This window comes from Schistocerca cancellata, chromosome 2 (genome assembly GCF_023864275.1).
Source record: "Schistocerca cancellata isolate TAMUIC-IGC-003103 chromosome 2, iqSchCanc2.1, whole genome shotgun sequence".
In the NCBI taxonomy this organism is placed as follows: Eukaryota; Metazoa; Arthropoda; class Insecta; order Orthoptera; family Acrididae; genus Schistocerca; species Schistocerca cancellata.
The window spans coordinates 515,641,655-515,663,739 of record NC_064627.1 but is presented as its reverse complement, the minus strand read 5'-3'; the positions used below and the strand labels follow the sequence as shown (position 1 = coordinate 515,663,739).

The 22,085-nt window shown below is 40.7% G+C and overlaps 1 protein-coding gene across 2 annotated transcripts in view; it reads left to right on the top strand.

Annotated features, from left to right (window-relative positions):
* Window positions 1–22,085, top strand: part of LOC126162064 (putative ATP-dependent RNA helicase TDRD12) — a 429,957-nt gene that overhangs the window by 296,888 nt on the left and 110,984 nt on the right. For both annotated transcript variants that reach the window (XM_049918325.1, XM_049918324.1), the window contains exons 17-19: window positions 14,182–14,347; window positions 16,282–16,470; window positions 20,370–20,574. In XM_049918325.1, the coding sequence (XP_049774282.1) occupies window positions 14,182–14,347; window positions 16,282–16,470; window positions 20,370–20,574 (560 nt within the window). The remainder of the gene's footprint in view (window positions 1–14,181; window positions 14,348–16,281; window positions 16,471–20,369; window positions 20,575–22,085) is intronic.

The following is a 22,085-nucleotide window of genomic DNA, read 5'->3' as shown; positions in this document are numbered from 1 at the left end:
AGTCACTTATACACATCAAAGTAACATTGCTAATTACTGCACAAACAGCTCTGTCCATGACCACACAACAAGAGATAGACTCAACTTACATCCCCCCCCCCCCCCCCCCCACACACACACACACACACACACACAAAAAACTCGAAACAGCATTTTCTACCAAGGAATAAAACTGTACAATAAATTACCAAAAGAGATTAAAGAAATTGTAAAAATACACTTACTTAAAAAGGCAGCTAAAAAGGACCTGTTGTGCAATACATTTTATACATTATTATTATTATAAGGCATCCATCATTCCACATAACACCTTCACTTTATGCTTTTTCCTTCTTTTTTCCTTTCTAGAAATACTTACCCCAAGCTATGCATAGCACAGTACTAACACCTCTTTCTCACTCATTATGGAGGGATGCTGACTCAGTTTTTCAGGATAGCAAATGGGAAGTTGCAGTACAGAAAATGGCCCAGAGATCACGAGAGAGAGAGAGAGAGAGAGAGAGAGTGTGTGTGTGTGTGTGTGTGTGTGTGTGTGTGTGTGTGTGTGTGTGTGTGCGCGCGCAGTGACTGATAGTGAGATATGAGTGACCAGTGTGGCATTACATTATTTTAATAATTTATTTGTAAAAAAAGTATTGTATACCAGGAGTAAATCTAATGATTATGTCTAACTAGAAGTCTGTAAATATATGTGTATACGAATTAGCTTATTTTAAATTGACCTAAACTTGTAAATACTTTGACATGTCCTATATTCTTGTAAAAAGAGATCTGTGGATGAATAAAGCTACTAATACTACTACTAACTCAGGCCATTATCCACAGAGATTGAAATATGCCATTGTTAAACCCCTGTATAAGACAAATGATGGGAGAGAGATCTATAACTAATTACCTATTTTGCCACTGATATCACTTTCCAAAATTCTAAGGCATTTGACAGTGTGTGTCCCAACAGCTTCCTGAATAAATTGAGATTTTATGGAATTGAGGGTATAGTCAACCAGTGGATAATGTCGTACATAATTAAAAGAATACACAAATTTACACTTAATAATCCAACCACTGTAAGCAGGGGAGATTCTTGTGACTGGGAGAAACCACTTATGGGATTTCATAAGACTTCACTGTTGTTTCTCGTGTCTGCGAATGACCCTCCGCCTAATGTACAAGAAGCAGAATTAGTCCCTTTTTGTGGGCGGCACTAGTATTGTAGTCAGTCCAAACATATATACAGCTACAGAAGTAAAGGTAACTAAATTTCTTTGACGTAAAATTGAATGGTTTTCTGCGAGCAGTCTCACTCTGTATTCTTGAAAATGACAGTGACTGGTTTTCTGTGAGTAATTTTGCTCTCGATTTTAAAAAGACACAACATATTCAGTTCTGCACATCTGGAGGTACTACACAAGTGATAAATGCAATACAAGATGAGGAAATAATAGCTAGGGTGAAAAGAATCAAAACTTGATTAGAATGCCAACTGGAAAAAAATACATTTTGGAACTCCCAAAAGCGCTAAGTTCAGCCAAATTTGCAGCTTGATCATTGCAAATCTTAGTGAGAGACATATTAGGAAGTTGACATGCTCTGCTCATTTTCATTCTGTAATATAGTGTGGAATAATGTTGTGAGAAAACTCATCTTTAAGAAAGTCTTTGTTACTCACAAACTTTCTGTAAGAATAACATGTGGTGGTCAGTATTTTGACTATGCCTCACAGTATATTTATTCTCTCATCGTGTTTGTTGTTAATAATTCACTGCAGTTCAAAGCGAACAGTGATTTCCATAACTACAATACTAGAAGAAAAAATTACATTCATTACTCCACATTACAGTAAGGTGCACAATACTGCCAGCAAAATTTTTTATCACTTACCCAATGGTACAAAAACTGTGACACACAACAGATTTAAATTTGGAACTCAACTGAAAATGTTTCACGTTGCCAACTCCTATTCTGTAGAATTTCTACTTTGTAATGTGTAAAAGATGGTGTATAAGAACGTCTTACAACTGCATTAAAAAAAGTAATGGTCAGCATGCAGCTGTATTTATATATGGGTGTCTGTTGTGAATGCAAAATGATTTGTATTTATATATGGGTGTCTGTTGTGAATGCAAAATGATTTATTCTACATCATTACGAATACAGTGAAACCTCTTTATAACATTCCTCCATATAACGTTTTCCTCTACGTTACGTCCGTTTTTTTCGGTCCCGACTAAAAGCCCATATAAACAATGTTAAATTTTCCTCTTTACTGCGTTTCCTCTATATTACAATTTCCTCCATGTAACACTCATATTTTTGGAACCCTGGTCAATTATTTACCTCTTTATAACGTTTAAGTGACTGGATCTAGACGCATCATTTTCTGTTCTGTGGATTCACAATTGGCACCGGCTCGGAAAGCCCGCACTCAGAGTGTTTCATTTGTCAGCGGCAGAACCCAGTCATGTGATACGTGACGCACATTCCGTTTACAATCTTTTTAGCGCCATTTCAGTTTCTCGGAGAATTTGATGCCAAAATGGGGAATGTTGCAAGAAAAGTGCTGCTGTTTGTGGACAGATGTGCGGCACATCCACCAGATGTATCCTTTCTGAGAAATGTGAAAGTATTTTACAGGCAATGAATTTAATTATGTACTCGTGGAGGGGAGTCAGTGCTGAGACTATTAAAAACTGTTTAAAAATGTGGGATTCTGTCAGAATCAGATGGCAGCTCCTGTGGAAGATGTTGCAAGTGATTTGCAAGAGTTTTAGGAATTAATAGGCAGTGATTCTGTCACTTTTGAGGGCTTTGTGGCTGTGGACGACAGTGTGGCAACCACAGGAGTACAAAGTATTGAGGAGCTGACTGCAGATAGAAGCTTGGAGAATAATAGTATAGTGAAAGTGACAGTGACAAGGAAGATGACCCTGAGCCCTCATATACTAAGGCAGCTGAAGGCTTTGAAACATTTAGGAGATATATGATGACCCATAGACTTGAGGACAGAACAATAGTTCAACTTGCTCATTTGGAGCAAGAAAAGATTGCCATAGTGTCTAGGAGAAATAGAAAACAAACATGCGTGCTTGAATATTTTAAAAATCGTAGGTATGTGATTTTCAGGTTGCATAGGTTCCTAGAGTTTGTGCAAATTTAAGTTCCATTTCATAATGTAATTATTAAAGTAATTTTTTTTTAACTAATTCTTTTTTTATTCTGTACCATTTACTGTGTTTTTATGTAGTATGTTCAGTATATCATAAACAAAATTTGGCTCATATTCTACAATTGGGTCAACTGAAGAACGGGATACCACATGTCAGCTTTGGACAATGATGTCATATCTTAAGAATCTGTTATAACTTTTTACAGTACAAACTGATCCATTTCCTTTCACGCATCCACCTACTGGGCTCCATGTTTTAATCACAAAATACTAATCATTTGTTACATTGATCATTTGATCATATTACAGTGTTGTGAATATTTAAAATGTAATCTATGGCACCATTTGTCAAAGCTTATTAGTGGTATCCCGATCTTCAGTAATGCCCAATAATTATTATTTGGAAGCCTTCCTCTTTATAGTATTTTCCTCTATACAGTGTTCAGAATTTGTGGTCCCTTGAAAAACGTTATATAGAGGTTTCACTGTAATTGTATGAATGATCCATAGAGCGTGAAACTAACTAACTAATTAACTACTAGCAATATTATGAAAAGGTTAGATTGCTACTCACCATACAATGGAGAAGATGAGTCACAGACAGGCAAAACAAAAAGACTACTAAATAAATAAGCTTTTGGCCAAGAAGCTCTCTTTTACAACATACTAACACAGATGTTCACACAAACATCACTTGCACACATGACCACCGTCTCTTGCTGCTGGGATCGGGCTGCAAGCAACTGTCCGTGAGGGGAGAAGCAGTCTGGGTGTTGGGAGGAAGGAAGAGTCTGGGGCTGGTAGGGGTAAGGAGAGCAGGGTACAAGTGAGTGACAGTAAAGTGTTCTTTGGGGGAGCATACAAGGACGAAGTGGAGAGAGGGTAGGGCAGCTAAGTGCAGTTGGGAGGTTAGATGTTGGGCAAAGGGGGGCAGTGGGGGAGGGGGGGGAGGAGAGAAGTAATAATACTGTGGATTGAGGCCAGGAGGTTTACAGAAACATAGGATATATTGCAGGGAGAGTTCCCATCTGCACAATTCAGAAAAACTGATGTTGATAGGCTATGAAGCAGTCATTAAAATGAAGAAAGTTGTGTTGGGCAGCATGCTCAGCATCTGGTTGGTCCAACTGTTTCTTGGCCACAATTTGTTGATGGTCCATTCATGTGGACAGAGAGCTTGTTGGTTGTCGGGCCCACTTATAATGAAGCACAGTGGTTGCAGCTTAGCTTGTAGTTCACATGACTGGTTTCACATGTAGCCCTGCCATTGACAGAATGGGTAAAGTGAATGGGAAAGAAGGTGCTGAGGTTCTGGAGGAATGTGGATAGGGTGTCCAAGCCCTCAATCCAGGTAATGAAGATGTCATCAGTGAATCTCTTAACAGGTGAGGGGTTTGGGATTCTGGGTGGTTAGGAAGGATTCTTCTAAATGTCCTATGAATAGGTTGGCAAAGGATGGTGCCATGTGGGTGCCTGTAGCCATACCCCGGATTTGTTTATAGTTGATACCTTCAAAGGAGAAGTAACTGTGGGTGAGGATGTGGTTGGTCATGTTAACCAGGAAGCAGGTTGTAGGTTTGGAATCCATCAGGCATTGGGAAAGGCAGTGTTCAATAGGGGCTAGGCCATGGGCATTAGGGATGTTAGTGTATAGGGAGGTGCCATCAATAGTGACGAACATGACACCTTGTGGTAAATGGAGAGGAACTGTGGAGAGCTGGGGGCGGAAGTGGTTGATATTATTTATGTAGGAGGGTAGGTTGCAGGTAATAGACTGAAGGGATTAGTCTACAAGAGCAGAGATTCTCTCACTGGGGGTATAGTTACTGGTGACAATGGGGTCTCCTGGATGTTTGGATCTATGGACTTAAGTAGGCATGTAGAAGGCAGGCATTCGGGTAGTGGTAAGGTTGAGGAGAGAAACAGACAAGGGGGAGAGGTTATGGTTTTGGCCTAAGGATTTGAAGAGACACTAAAGATCCTGCTGGATCGCAAGAATGAGGTCACTGTGGCAGAGGTTGTAGGTTGACAAATCTGAAAACAGTGGTGGAGCCTTTGTTAGCTATACAGTGAGTAGCATGTACCCTTTTCATTTTATTGCCATTATTTCATTCTGGATTTTCCATTGTTTGATTTTAACTAACTACTAATTCCTTTCTCTCTCTCTCTCTCTCTCTTACAGACAGCACAATAAACCATCAAAATGTTTCATGAAAACTACCTAATCACCTGTGTACTGTTACAGTCACAAGTATTACATTCCAATATTGACTCGCAACACATGCTTCTGTGTCCTGGTATATATTGAATTTACTTTGTTTTTGTATTTATATTCCTCTGAGCATTTTTCCAGAAAGATGGTAATACTTGCCATTGTTAAACTCGTTTATAAGAAAGATGATTGGAGAGATGTAATAACTACCAACCTGTATTGCCGTTGACATCATTTTCCAAAATTTTTGAGAAGTCCGTGTGTTATAGAATAGTACTCCACCTGAGCAACAACAATATCTTCAGTATATCACAGCTTGTGTTTCAAAAGTATTGCTCAACTGAGAATGCTATGTACACATTCACTCACCAAATTTTACAAGCACTAAATAACAAAATAGCAACACTGATATTTTTGTGACCTATCTAAGGTATTTGACTGTGTGGATCACAATATTCTCCTGGATAAACTGAGGCTTTGTGGAGTTGATGATGAAGCCAAGCAATGGATAATGTCATTTGTAACTAAAAGAATGCACAAAGTCATACTTAATAACTCAGCCAGTGCAATCGGGAGAGATTCTTCTAATTGGGGAGAGATAATTTATGGGACTCCACAACGCTTAGTCTCAACTCCACTCTTTCCCATATATGTAAGTTATCTTCCATCTAATATGCAACAAGCAGAATTAGTTATTAACGATTAATTAAAACATTGTCAGCTGTATTATTACACATTTGTTGTGTTACAACCACTTCGTTCTTTGAACATCTCTAGGTTGCTGAGTTGTGCTAAAGTCATGCCGTAATGGTCCGGTGGAAGTGTGGCGAGCAGACACAAATTGCTATGAACAGTAAACTCCCATGGAGCATTCTGTGTCTACTCACCATACTTCCACCAGGTGATTGGCAGGATGTTTATGATCAGTGTTTTTGTATCTTGTTTTTAACATTCCCTACAACAAACAGCTCGTGGTCTTGCGGTAGCGTTCTCGCTTCCCGAGCACGGGGTCCCGGGTTCAATTCCCGGCGAGGTCAGGGATTTTCACCTGCCTCGAGATGACTCAGTGTTGTTGTGTCATTGTCGTCGTCGTCGTCGTCATCATCATCATCATCATCATCATCATCATCATCATCATCATCATCATCATCCATCCCCATTACGGTCGGAGGAAGGCAATGGCAAACCACTTCTGCTAGGACCTTGCATAGTACGGCGGTGCGGGTCTCCCGCATCATCCCCTACGCTTTGTCAAGGAGTATGGGAACTCATCATCATCATCATAATCATTGTCGTCGTCGTCGTCGTCATCACAACAACCATACCATTTATGGCAAGACATTAGAACAACTCCAGAACCTGAGAATAGTAAAAGAATGAAGCCAGTTGTAACACAATATGTGTCATGGTACAGCTGAGGTAGTTTTTCTTGCTCATCAATGTTGTCAGCTGTGGTGCTCAGCATCGTCAAAAGATTTAGTTCTTTTTGTGGATTACATTAGTTTTGTAATCAGTCAAAGTACAGGGTTATTACAAATGATTGAAGCGATTTCACAGCTCTACAATAACTTTATTATTTGAGATATTTTCACAATGCTTTGCACACACATACAAAAACTCAAAAAGTTTTTTTAGGCATTCACAAATGTTCGATATGTGCCCCTTTAGTGATTCGGCTGACATCAAGCCGATAAACAAGTTCCTCCCACACTCGGCGCAGCATGTCCCCATCAATGAGTTCGAAAGCATCGTTGATGCGAGCTCGCAGTTGGTAGAGGAGGTTTAAACACTGAATCTTTCACATAACCCCACAGAAAGAAATCGCAGGGGGTTAAGTCGGGAGAGCGTGGAGGCCATGACACGAATTGCTGATCATGATCTCCACCACGACCGATCCATCGGTTTTCCAATCTCCTGTTTAAGAAATGCTGAACATCACGATGGAAGTGCGGTGGAGCACCACCCTGTTGAAAGATGAAGTCGGCGCTGTCGGTCTCCAGTTCTGGCATGAGCCAATTTTCCGCGGGCTACGCGTTCAACCATTTCTTCGCTCACTGCAGGCCGACCCGTTGATTTCCCCTTACAGAGGCATCCAGAAGCTTTAATCTGCGCATACCATCGCCGAATGGAGTTAGCAGTTGGTGGACCTTTGTTGAACTTCGTCCTGAAGTGTCGTTGCACTGTTATGACTGATTGATGTGGGTGCATTTCAAGCACGACATACGCTTTCTTGGCTCCTGTCGCCATTTTGTCTCACTGCGCTCTCGAGCGCTCTGATGGCAGAAACCTGAAGTGCGGCTTCAGCCGAACAAAACTTTATGAGTTTTTCTACGTATCTGTAGTGTGCCGTGACCATATGTCAATGAATGGAGCTACAGTGAATTTATGAAATTGCTTCAATCATTTGTAATAGCCCTGTATATATATTGCAATAGAAGAAATGGTAAATAATATTCTTGAAAATGACAGTGACTGGTTTTCTGTGAGTAATTTTGCTCTCGATTTTAAAAAGACACAACATATTCAGTTCTCCAAATCTGTAGGTACTACACCAGTGATAAGTGTAATACAAGATGAGGAAATAAAAGCTAGATTGCAGACTTCAAAAATTGTAGGTGTTTCTATTGTTGAGAATTCAAACTGGAAGAAAAAAAACACTTTTTGGACCTCCTATAACAGCTTGGTTCAACCAGATTTGCACGTCAAATAATTGTAAATCTTGGGTGGAATCAAATCAGCAAGCTGATATATTTTGTGTATTTTCATTTAATAGTGCCATATGGAATAATGTTGTGGTGTAACTCATCCTTAAGAAACAATATTATGAAAAGGAAAGTTGCCACTCACCTTATAGTGGAGATGCTGAGTGCAGATAGGAACAACAAAAAGACTGTCACATATAAAGCTTTCAGCCAGTAAGGCCTTCATCAGAAATAAATGCCAGACACAAACACACACACTCATGCAAACACAACACACACCCACATGACTGCAGTCTCAGGCGGAGCCACACTTGACAAAAATTCTACTGTCTCCACCCAGTATTTTTAAAGTATACCTTTGCTTCTGTTGTGTCCTTTCCTCCTCCTCCTCCTCCTCCTCCCTCTTTACCTCCATCATGTCCCCCTTCCCTTTGCTCCTCCCTCTTTACCTTCATCATGTCCCCCTTCCCTTTGCTCCTCCCTGGCAGTTCCCATTCTCTCCTTGTACAGACGTGCTAATTCTCTGGTACCCACTGGGGTGCGACTTCCTCTCGGAGCCCCTATCCATGGCATCTACAGGACAAGAAGCCTGGTACTTTGAGTCAGAAGTGGAACCCACACTCTGTGGGCTCAAGACCATTCTTTCTCATTGGATCCTGATATTTTTGCGGCTTGCTCTCTTCCTAGCCACACCTCCTCTCACCCTCCAAAGGGGGAAAAGATGATGGTAAGCCCTGTGATGAGTGCCCCCCTGTCCACTGACATCCCAAGGGTTGTCGCCCCCCCTCCCTCTCAATCTGGGTCCAATCTTACATTAATGGTTGCCACTCCGCATTACTAGTTATGGACACTACTTGACCCAATGAACGATTCAAGCCCATTTGATGTCTGTCTGCAGCCCATTTGATGTTCGCGTGCACTCTTGTACTACTCTCCTCCAATGGAACTGTAATGTTTACTATCATCACCTTCCAGAATTGCAGTCTCTTCTTTCTCTCATCTCTTACCTTATGTTGTATTGCCGGAATCTTATTTTGTGGATAATCGTTTGCCAACTCTTCATGGTTTCCAAGCCGCCTGCTGGAACCAGGTCAGCCCTTTGCGTGCCTCTGGTGGTGGCTGTACGTTGGGCCATGCAGACATTGTTAATTTTAGGGTTCCTCTTCAAACCACGCTGGAAACAGTGACTGTTCCAATATCCACCTGTGTTCCGTCTTCTCAAACACCATCTCGAATTACTTCCTTTATCTTTCGTTTCCCATCACCTGAAGCCTTTCAACACCCCATTTAGCGAGTGGGTATTCGCCAGCATCTTTGCTGTCTGCTGCGATGTGGCTCCTAGATTGGACGGGGTACACAACCAAATATTTCAACACTTGTCAGTGGCTAGCCACTGTCATATACTTGCTGTTTTCAACCATTTCTGTTTTGAGGGGGAATTCTCTTCCCGGTTGCTAGAAAGTGCCTTTATTCCAGTTTTGGTACCAGGTAAACAGCCTCTTCAGATGAACAGCTGTCATGCAATCTGTTTAACCAATGCCCTCTGCAAGGTACTCGAACATGTGGTGAGTCGAAGGCTGTATTGGATCCTTGAATCCTGGGGACTTTTGGGTTCAGCCTGGGATGGTTTCTTCCATGATTGTTCTAATACAGATAGTCCACCTGGAGTCTGCTATCTGAACAGCTTTTGCCCAGCATCAACACATTGTTGCAGTCTTCTTTGACCAGCATAAAGCTTACAGTGCCACATGGCACTATCACATCCTTTCCACCTTACATGAGTGGGGCCTTTGTGGTCTGTTCCTGATTTTTATCCAAAACTTACTTTTGTGTTGGACTTTTCAGGTACAGTTTAGCACCTCCTGTAGCATCTCCCATCTGTAGGAGAATGGGGTTCTGCAGGGTTCTGTTTTGAGCATCCCTCTCTTTTTAGTGAACCTACGGTGTTCCACTCTTTGTATACTGATGACTTTTGCATTTATTTCTGTTCGTCTGCAATGGGTCTCGCTGAATGCAGACTGCAGGGAGCAATACACCAAGCAAAATCTTGGGCTCTGACTCAAAGCTTTCAATTTTCAGCTGCCAAGACCTACCGTTATGCTTTTCTGTCATCACCATACTGGGCATACCAACCGGATCTGTACTTTCATGGCCATACTTCAGAGTGATGGATTTGCTTTGCTTTTTGGGTCTGGTCTTTGATGCCTGGTTGACATGTCTTCCCCATCTTTGTCCATTAAAGCTGACATGTTGGACAAACCTCAGTGCCCTTTGATGCCTCAACAATACCAGCTGGGGCATCAACTGCTCTACTCTGCTACAGCTTTACAAGCTTTGGTGCAGTCCTGTCTGGATCATGCGAACGAACCTTGCATATAGTTCAGCATCACCTTCAAAGTTGCAGATGCTGGACCCAATACACCATTTTGGGGTATGACTGCCCTTTCGGATTACCTTCATGATTAGCTTCCAAGTAGAGCCAGGAGTTCCACCATTGCGGGTTTTGTGCCAACAACAGTTGATCGCATATGCTTTGTACATCTGTGCTTCCCAGAGCACCCAAATTAATGCCTCCTCTTTCCAGATATAGATACCCACCTCCTGCAACAGTGCCCTAGATGTGGGGTTATGATTGCCATCCTCATCCAGTCCCATTTTTTGGAACTACAGCTTTCCCCTCTACAACCTCTTATCCATGCCCACTCGCATACACCTCTGTGGTAGATCCCCCATCCACAGCTCTGTCTTGACCTATCACATGGTTTGAAAGACTTGGCTCCACTTGAAGCCCTCTGCTGCCAATTCTTCTCCATTCTTGGCACATTTTGATTTTCAGCAGTAGACTATGCTCATGGCTTGATTGTTGCCGGTCACACTGGCTTTGGTTATGGTCATGTGGGATGTAATGTACTCCGCTCCTTTCCATATTGCTGCAGTGTTTTCATTGCAGCATTGGTACCCATCTCTCATGCTCTTGAGCATATCCATCCCTGCACCGGTTAGTCCTTCCTCATGTATAGTGATTCTTTGAGCAGTTTAAAATCTCTTGACTAGTGTTACTCTCGCCATCCCTTAGCCCTGACGGTCCAGGACTCCCTTTTTGCCATCAAACAATGTGGGTGATTGGTGGTCTTTGTGTGGACCCTGGGTCCCATTGGGATCCTGGGGGAATGAACTTGCTGACAGACTGGCCAAACGGACTACTGGCAAGCTGCCTCTTGGGATTGGTGTTCTGGCAGCAGACCTTCAATCAGTATTATACTGTCGGGGTCTAAGGATTTGGTATACAGAATGCCTTTGAGGGCCTCTGGCTGCTTCCTGGATGGGGCACCTCACCCACCTTTCTTCCTTTCCTCCTTTCCTCCTTTTCTTCTTCCGTGTTCCTTTCTTTAGGTTTTATTGACCTTTGGTAGACCCCGGGGTTATCTTTCCTCAGGTTTTACGCATGCCATCCTTCTTTGGTGTGTAGTTTTGTTTACTTGCCTGTTCCAGGTAGGAATGACTGATGACCACATGGTTTGGTCCCTTTAATCATGAAACTAACAAAGGTGTTCAAACAGATTAACTCCTCCCCATCCCCATCCTTGAATATACTGATAAAAGTTGATTTCATTTTTTCACATATTTTTACTAGATGAACTGGGAGACTGTATTTAAATTCTTGTAAAACTTTCCGTCTGAGCTCTGAATTTCACCTAGTGATGTAATTATGCCATAAAGATCCAGTAACCAAAAGTATTTGCCTTTTGTGCTGACGGAACCTCTTACATTTCCTCATTTGTCCTTAGTCTTCCCATTCAGGCGTAGGCAATGAGAAGTATGGTATATCACCATCATCCTTTAGTAAGTATTGGAAGAGCACCAATATGAGATTTCTTTGTCTATCTGAGGATAGAAATTTCACATTCATTGAGACACAGTTGGATGATTGCTGAAAATTTTTAACCAACAGCTGTTTGTGCTGATGCAGTGTGCCAGAACTTGTTGTTTAATTTCTTTCTGAAACTGGAGATTTGTTTCAGTAGTAACCACTCTGAAAACTTCATTTCCTTCTCTCCTTCCTATCATAAAAATATCCTGTTCTGACACTTAGAACCTTTGGTACTTTACTGTATTTTACTGCTCATGACAGCACCTCTTTCTCTCCCTCCTTTCCCATCCCCCTCCCACCCCTAAATTTTTTGCTATTAGCCCAGCCTGTTTACTCATCCGTTTCCAGTTGAGGTGGAGGCCATACCTTGTATGATCCCATCTACTGGCAAAATCCAGAGGAACCATGTCAATATGTGACCCTGCACATGACATACACAGCCATTCCAACTCCAGATTAACTCTCCTGAGAGAAGAGTTCCAATTATGGTCTTTTTCTGTGCAAGCGTTTTCTTCTGGTGTATTTTTTCTGAGGAGTGTTATTCTGACCACCTTTCCATGTGCTGTTTCAACCACCAATGAAAAATGTTTCTTGTAAGATATGTTGCAAAGAAAATGTTAAAATTTTCTTAATGAGTTATAGCAACAGGTCAATAGTCTGAATTGCTGTTAAAGAAGAAAATAGGAAATGAACCTATGAGTAGTACACTCCCCCCCCCCCCCCCCAAAAAAAAAAGAAGAAAGAAAGAATGAGAGAAAAAAGAGCAAAGCCTCCAGAACAAGTGGTCAGATGTGACTGTAACACCTACAAATTCTGCAATTCTCTGCGACAGCTAGAACAGCTGCCAGAGAGCTTTGGTGTTATTTGTGTTCAGTATTGTTATTATACATGGTAAGATAGGAGATGCAAACAGTGTCAGATATTGACTGTTCACTGTGAAGAACATAGACATGCCGTGTATTCATATAACACCGCATTATCAGCACTTGTTAAGAGTTTGAAAGGGACCTCATTGTGAGTTTCCATTTGGCCAGCAGGCTGAATTGCCCCCTACCCAAATTTTTTGGTTATTCAGATGTGACAATGGCCCGGTGTTGGATAGAATGGAAATGTGAAGGCAAGCTTACTCGTCAAGGTTCTAGTTGGCCCTGTGTGATCACCACAATGGAAGATTGCCACATAATGCACAAGATACATCATAACCACTTCTCATCTGTGCGACCCTTGTAGTGGACTCTGTGTGACATTCTTTGTCACACCGCACCATTGGTTGGTGACTGTCAGTGCCCAGATGAGGAAATCACCATCCCATGCATTGGCTGCTGTTGATACCACATCACAAATTAATATGTTTTGAAGGGCATCTTGACCAGGAAGCAGCTGGCAAATGGTTCCCTATTGAATGATGATGAATTTTAGTGCTGCTCTAGCCCGGATGACCATTGTTGGCGAGTGTGGTGGTGACTGGTGGAGAGGTAACCTTCTTCCAATATTTTGGAGAAGTACGATGGTGTTACACCTGGTGTAGTTTGGGGAGGCATCATGTATGACTTCAGGTCATGGTTGATAGTGACTGAGACACTGGTGGCACAATTGTATGTCACAGACAACCTCCATCCTCATGTTACCCTCTTGTGTGACAGTATTGTACTAACATTTGTGAATAGGACAATGCTTGTCCATACGTGCCATGTCTCTCTGAACTGTCAATATGACGTTGTGATACTCTCATCCCCAGCAAGATGCCAAGATCTGTCACCGACTGAACATGTGCGAGACTAGTTAAGACTTCAGCTCAGTCCCGGTGCCAATGGCAAAGATATCAAGTACCAGATACAACAGATGTGAGCCAGCTTGCATCAGGGGAGGATACAATGATTTTAACAGCCTTTAGCCTTCCCAACTGAATCAATGCTTGTGTCCAGGCCAGAGAGGTGCAAGATCATATTGATAAGTGGGCTCATACTACCATTTTACTCAATTTTCTTATCATTCATTTTGTTTGCTCCAGCCCACCTGGATGCTTAACTTTTTTTATCAATCAGAGTATAGAATTCACTGATTGAGCAGCATTGTTAACTCTTTCAGCTTGGCCATTCTGAAAGTTTAGTGCTGTGTGTCTTTTACTTTTATATGTTTCTATCAGTGGGATACATATTTTGAGAAAACTAAGTTGGAAGTTTCCTCAGTGTTCCAAAATTATTTCCAATACTAATCTTTCCTTTTGCAGGTTGTCTCATGGAATTCCACAGGTGAACGACATCTGTGCCATAGAAGCAGATAAAAATTTATATAAACGAGTGCAGGTACTTTCTATTCTGAAGTATGATGCTCACAAAAATCCCACAGATGTTAAAGTAAAATTTTTGGATAATGGCCAGTACGAAGCTTGTAAGGTAACCAATACACTTAATATTACATTAATGATTACATTGTATTTTGCTTTTATGTCTAAGATTTCATTGTCCCTGTATTTTTCCCTGTTTTGAAGTCATCAGAAAGTATTGACCTCAATAATAATTTGCATATATTTCTTCTTACGAGTTTTATTGAAAGCAAAATGCATTTAAATGAAAAATAAATTCTCAAAAATTTAGTAAAGCACTGTTGGAGAGGAAGTGACTGGCAACACTCAGAGAACAGTGATGAGAGTGAAGACAAGCTAAGTAATGGATAAATGGATTAAGAGATCAGTTATAGCTGTCAGGAGGGATTAAGAGAATTTGAACTCTGCTTTACAAATTTTTTGGTATAAAATTGTGTAAAATTTTATTACCTAAATCAATGTATTCGCCCTTCAGTGTGACACATTTTTCCCAATTATTGATGTCTTGGCAGAGACCCTGTTTGTATTAATCTACATTTTGACTGTTCAGAAAACATCCCACCACTAAAATAAGTTTGTTCTCATTCTGGAAATGTCTGCCACAGTATGATTTCTTCATACATGGAAAGTAGAAAAAGTCACTGGGCTTTGTGTCAAGAGAATATGGGCGTGAGGCAAAATTTGATAGCTCACAGAAGCAGCGTGTGTAAATGTGTTCATGCGGAATGGGCTGGGATGTTATCATGGAGCAAAAACACTTCCTGTTAATGCTTTGTCTTGATTGCCCTCTGAAAGCCCATCAGGATATTTCAGTAGCATGCTCCTCCTGTGATGATTTTCCCCTTGCAAACATATGTTAGTCCCGCACCATGCAGTTCCAAAAAAATACGCATCATCATCTTTCTCAATGATGGTCAGGGCTTCACCTCTTTCAGTAGGATAATTCTACAAGTTTCCGCTGCTTGCTTTGTCCTTTTTCTCAAGATCATAATGACGCAACCACTCATCCATGGTACTTGGTAGCTAAAGAAACCATCTGGATTAGATTAACATAGCTGCAGTATTTCTGCTGCTGCATCATTTTGGCACACTTTTTGAATCATTGTGAGCAGTTGTGGAATCCAGCATGTGCTGACCTTCGTCCTGTTCAAAAAGTCATGCAAGATGTTAAAAACTAATCAATAACTACTTTTCAATATCACTTCAGTTTGTGATACATCAGTCTTTGAGCACCATGATCTCCACATCTCTATTCTTTCCCATTTTTTCAGTTATAAATGGTGTGCCATTTTGGTCATCATCATTTAGACTTGTTTGACCATACTGGAAGCATCGGCAATACCTACATGTTATGTCACATGATGGTTCACTGTTGCCATACACCTCTTCTATCCGATCAGCATGGATTGTTGCAACAGTTTTGCCCTTCAAATGCAGGAACTGAATTACTGCATGACCCTGCACTTTGTCTGTGGGCACCATAATTTTGTTTTGCATTTTCTAGCAACATACTATGGTACAGGAATTTCAGTGCATATCAAACTAGAGACATGTACATGCAAAGAAACAAAAAATTAATCATGTTATTTTATATTTTCTTAGGTGGTAATTGTAACTTCATAGCTAACTGTAATATTATGGCTAGAGTAAGAAGTGTGTGTATTTTTGTGCCTGTGTGCGTGCGTAATAGTCAGTGCATGTAGAGAGACATACAACTTTGTGAAATATACGTTAGAGGTAAAATTGTCCCAGCTGTGTATTCCATTGTGTAGACCACAAAGATATGCTAATAGCAGGAGTGCACAGGACTCTATTTTAATTGGTGTGTTATTCCTTATGAATGTTTCCACATATGTGTTGAAGGAATTGTATATTAATACATTTGAGTGTTGTAATGTGTATTTAAAATACTACATGTTTTTTGTATTGCTGTTGTTGAGGTTTTTTGTGATGTGCATGTTAACAATATACCACAAATACTCGAATTTCTTTTTTGGTTTTTAGGTGTTTAGGTTGCTTCACATTCCAGAAGAATTCAGACACATCCCACCTCAAGCTGTTGATGTATTTTTGTGTCATTTAGTTCCTTGTGATCTTGACTGGAACTGGAGCCATGCAGCTAGCATGAAGGTGTATGGGTGGTTAAACAGTTTAGATGACAATGAAGAACAGGGAAAGTTCATGATAGGGAAGGTCAGTACAAGAAAATACAATGTACAGTATATGCAAAATATGTGAATGGTATGTTTCATTTCACCTACTCTTATCAGTAATGTTGTTCATGTGGTCGTCACTCTGAAGACTTGTTTGATGCACTTCTTCATGCTAGTCTAGTCTGTACAAGCCTGTACATCTCAAAATAACTACTACAATCTATAACCATCTGAATATCTGAATCTGCGTGCAGTATTCATACCTAGGTCTCCTCCTAACACCCCCCCCCCCCACGCACACACACACACACACACACACACACACACACACACACACACACACACACTCTTCCCTCCAGTACAAAATTTACTGTTCCTTAATACCTAATGATGTGTCCTATTAGTCAGTCCTTTCTTTTAATCAAGTTGTGTCATAAATTTATTTTCCCCCAATTTATTTTGTACCTCCTTAGTAGTTATTTGATCTACCCATCTAATCTTCAGCATTCTTTTGTAGAACTGCATTTCAAAAGGTTCTATTGTCTTCTTGTGTCAACTACATACTGCTCACATTTCACTTCCGTATGTCTGTACTCCAGCCAAATATCTTCATAAAATACTTAATTTTATTTCAGTGCTAACAAATTTCTCTTCTACAGAAGCACTTTTCTTACCATTGCTAGTCTACAATACCAGAGAAGGAAAGTTGCTACTCACCATATAGTGGAGATGCTGAGTCGCGATAGGCACAACAAAAAGATTCACACAATTAAAGCTTTCAGCCATTAAGGCAATTGTCAGCAGTAGACACACACACACACACACACACACACACACACTCACACAAACGCAATTTGCACACACGTCTGCAGTCTCGGAGAGCTGAGACCACACTGCGAATAGCAGCACCAGTGCATGATGGGAGTGGCGACTGGGGGTAAGGAGGAGGCTGGGGCGGGGAGGGGTAGGGATAGTATGGTGGGAGTGGCGGACAGTCATGTGTTTCAGTTTAGACGGAGGGTAGGAGAGGTGTGGAAGGGGGGGGGGGGGGGAAGTAGCGGAAAGGAGATAAATAAAAGAAATTAAAAGACTGGGTGTGGCAGTGAAATGATGGCTGTGTAGTGCTGGAATGGGAACAGGGAGGGGGCTGGATGGATGAGGACAGTGACTAACGAAGGTTGAGGTCAGGAGGGTTACGGGAATGTAGGATGTATTGCAGGGAAAGTTCCCACTTGCGCAATTCGGAAAAGCTGGTGTTGGTGGGAAGGATCCATATGGCACAGGCTGTGAATCAGTCATTAAGATGAGGGATATCGTCTTTGGAAGCGTGTTCAGCAACAGGGTGGTCCACTTGTTTCTTGGCCACAATTTGTCGGTGGCCGTTCATGCGGACAGACAGCTTGTTGGTTGTCATGCCTACATAGAATGCAGCACAGAGGTTGCAGCTTAGCTTGTAAATTGTTTGATTTCCATTGTTTGATCATTGCTAGTCTACATTTTATATCCTCTCTATTTTTCCACCAATTAGTTATTTTACTGCCCAAATAGCAAAACTCAGCTACTACAATTAGTGTGTCATTTTTTAACCTAATTCCTTCAGCATTCCCTGATTTAATTTGACTTGGTTCCATAACATTTGTCTTACTTTCATTAATATTCATCTTATAATCTCTTTTCAAGACACCATCCACTCTATTCAGCTGTTTTTCTAAGTCCTTACCTTTCCAAATTTCTCCTTGGATTCTTTTAATGCACACTGGGTGTACAAATTGACTGATATTGGGGATAGGTTACAACCTTGTCTACCTCTCTTCTCAACCACTGTTTACCTTATATGTCCTTCAACTCTCGTAACTGCTGTCTTCTCTCTGTACAAGTTCTAAATAACGTTTTGCTCCCAGTATTTTGTCCCTGCCACTTTCAAAATTTCAAAGAATGTAGTCCACACAACAATCTCAAAAGTAACTTGTGAGTCACAGCATACTGCATACTAAAGACACAGACCACCTGCTTTGTGTGTAAATAAATTTGTCATTAAAAAGTCAAATGATAAATTGGAACATGGATTCAAATTTTCTTCATTTATTATTGCAGATCTTTGGAAGAGATTGTCTTTTATTTTCTATATGCAGCTGATGCTGATACAGCATCATTTTTTTCATGAAAATGTATTTTGTTTACAATTATTATGTATTCTTGCATAACTCTCATCATTCCAGATTTGACCATCACTTTATTTTTATTTAATTGTGAGGATCATACAGGCACACAGAAAAGTCAGCCTTTCAAAGCCCTCCTCCCCAGGATCAGAAAACTCCCTCCCTCCACCCCTCCGAAAGCTTGCAAGCTTTAATACCTTTTATACGTGTGTTCTCCTGCTGTGAGTAGATTTTTTATCTATATAATTACATTATATTTTCAAAAAATTGATTATTTTTGTGTTGATTTATTGTCGGAAGTGTTGGAGTGAGGAAGGGGTTTGTCAGAGAGACCCAACTAAAATCCTGGGTTAAATCTGCAAAAGGAGATTACTATGGTCAAATCAATTCTGAAAACTTTGAAAAGTGATTTGCAAATATGGGTCTCCCAAGTCTTTCTACAGTGTCAGTCATTGTGATGGACAGTGATGCATACCATACCAGACAGATGGGAAAAACACCCCACAAGGTATGATAAAACAGGAAGGATGTTTGAATGATTGCGAAAGAGGTGTGTTGCCTGTAATGAGAGCATGAGGAAGCAGGCTCTGCTTCCTTTAATTCAAGAACATAGACCTGCTAAAAACCATATATGATCGACAAAACGGCAAAAGAGAAAGGCCACATAGTTATCTGCTTGACATACTCTAATTGTGATTTGAGTGCTGAAAAACGGCATGGACAAAAGTAAAACGGTTGTTTAGGGATCACAACATTTCAGGCAACACGTCCAAAGACAATCTATTTAAGATTGCAAGGAATTACTTCTGTCAGTTACTGCTGATGACTAGGAAGGGTACTTAAGGAAGGTCCAACAACTGGAAGAAGATTATGGGAGGCGCGATGGTATCATTGAACTCTGAATAGACAAAATCAGTATTAATACTGCTGAATCAGACAATAACACCATATGCAAAGATGAGAAACGTAATGAGACTTATTCTGAGTGATTTATGTGTGCATACAGTTCAGCGTTAAATATGTGGATAAATGTTCCAGATCTCACTCATTCTTTCTTTATTGTCCAGAGTGCAAATTTTACTACTGGTTCTTTTTAATTTCAAGTTGTCTATGAGAACTGAACAGGAATTAGTAGCAACAGGACCATCATTGAATATGAAACTGTCAATTCTGCTTTCCTGAATCCTGCAAAATGATTTTACATCCATGTCTCAATTTGCAGACGTGCAATACCTAGCAGTTGATAGCTGTTACAGTGGGTGGCTAATAGAGGGCACTTACAGTGCCACTTGGGAACAAATTATGTGTGAACACAACTGTGTTGCCAGCACTGCGTGACATTAGCTCAGTCCCCCCCCCCCCCCCCTTCCACCCTCCCTCCACCTCTCCCTCTCCCTGTGCTGTTCCAATCCCCTCCACAGCCTGTGTGCTGGGATTCAGTGATCAGAGCTTGCTTCCTTCACTCTCTGCACCCCTGTCAGAATTTACTCTTTTTCTTGTGAGCAGACTGTATGCTACTCACTGCATCCTTTATTTAGCTAGGAGATAACTGTCCTCTCATACAGTTTGTTTTCTATTCTATATACAACTCTGTGTGTGATGAAGTTAATTCCGAGCCATGTGTTGTAACTTAATTTTGGTGTACCTAAAGAGTATAAATAAGCAAGATCGTGTATGTATAAACACAATGGCTGTGTTAACTGCCTGTACAGAAGCACCTGTGAAAAAACTCACACTTTTATCTCCCTCCACTGTATTTATGATGAAATGTAAATTGCAGATACTGTTGAGTCTTTCTGATACCTTATGGCTTGATCCTATTGAATGCCATCAACTACTTCCTGCTTTGAAGACAACTGCTGTAGTTCTTTCATTGAGGCAAAAGATATTAGAAAATGACCTTGGTGTAGAAAATCCACATCATATGTCAAGGTTGTATACATTATGTGAAGAAGCTGGGTTGGTTTTGCCGGAATACTGTTCAGGTAAGCATTTTTTATTCAAATTTCATTTATGCAAGTACAACATATTTAAAGCAGTAAAATGAACATGTATTTTTCTTTAATTGTTAGCTTACCTCCCTGTGTTGTAACAGTAATTGCCTTGATTGTCATTTCCATTTCTTATCTATCAGGTGAACCAATAGATGCTTAAATAAATTTAAATAATCAGCTTGATACTGTTAAAGTTAATGTTTAATCAGATCAGATTGATTGTCTCGGCATACTTTCCTCATGGTCAGCTTGCAGATGACAAGTTCCATTATATCACAGAACCAGTTAATAACGTACAAAGACTGAGAAAAGTATTTTGCCTGAGTGTTTGGAGGGGGAGGGGAGGAAATCTTTCTGAATATAGGCTGCTAATATTATGTAACTTTACTCTTGTATTACTCAAAGTTAACTGACCAGATGGACATTATGCAAGACTCTACTATAGCTCAGCAGTGGCTGATTGTGCTGTTGTCCACAGCATCTGTTTAAGAGAGTCCTGTAGGAAGGGTTCTATAAAATCATGAAATATGAAGATATTACATACTCAGTCAAGACATAAAAAAAGTGAGTAATGTATACACTTGGCAGTGAAGTTATTTAATTTAACTCAAAATCATATTACACTTCAATTAAAACAGCTTTGTGATAGAAATTTGAGTGAGTCAAGTTGTAGAGGCCTGCCACCAGCCAATCTTACTTCTCTCTCAAGCATCACATGCTACCTGTGTTGCCTGTTTTGTAGGTACATGCAGAGCTTGTCTAACATGGCTGGCTGCATGCCAGAAACATTGTCCTCTGTCTCTGCAGTCTGTCAGCCACAAAGTTATTTTATTGAAGCTAGAATACTAAGTTCTGTTTCCTGGAGCAGATTTTTATAATCACTGTTTTCTTCCTGTTTTCTAGCAAAGCTTGTCAAGCTTTTTATAGAAACTCAGATTTTATGTTTCATTGACTAACATATTACAAAGTTTATGTGTACTCCAGAATGAAATTTTCTCTCTGCAGCAAAGTGTGCACTGATATGAAATTTCCTGGCAAATTAAAACTGTATGCCGGACTGAGATTCGGAACTCGGGACCTTTGCCTTTCGCAGGCAAATGCTCTACCATCTTAGCTACCCAAGCATGACTTACGACCCATCACCACAGCTTAAATTCCACCAGTACCTTGTCTTCTACCTTCAAAACTTCACAGAAGCTCTCCTGCAGACCTTGCAGAACTAGCACTCCTGGAAGAAAGACTATTGCAGAGGCATGGCTTAGCCATAGCCTGTGGGATGTTTCCAGAATGAAATTTTCACTCTACAGTGGAGCGTGCGCTGATATGAAACTTCCTGGCAGATTAAAACTGTGTGACGGTCCGAGATTCGAACTTAGGACATTTCCCTTTTGGCTTTTGCAGGCAAGTGCTCTACCATCTGAGCTACCCGTCTCCACATCTTTAATTCTGCCAGTACTTCGTCCTTTTCATTCTGCAAACAGTCCCCAGGCTGTTGCTAAGCC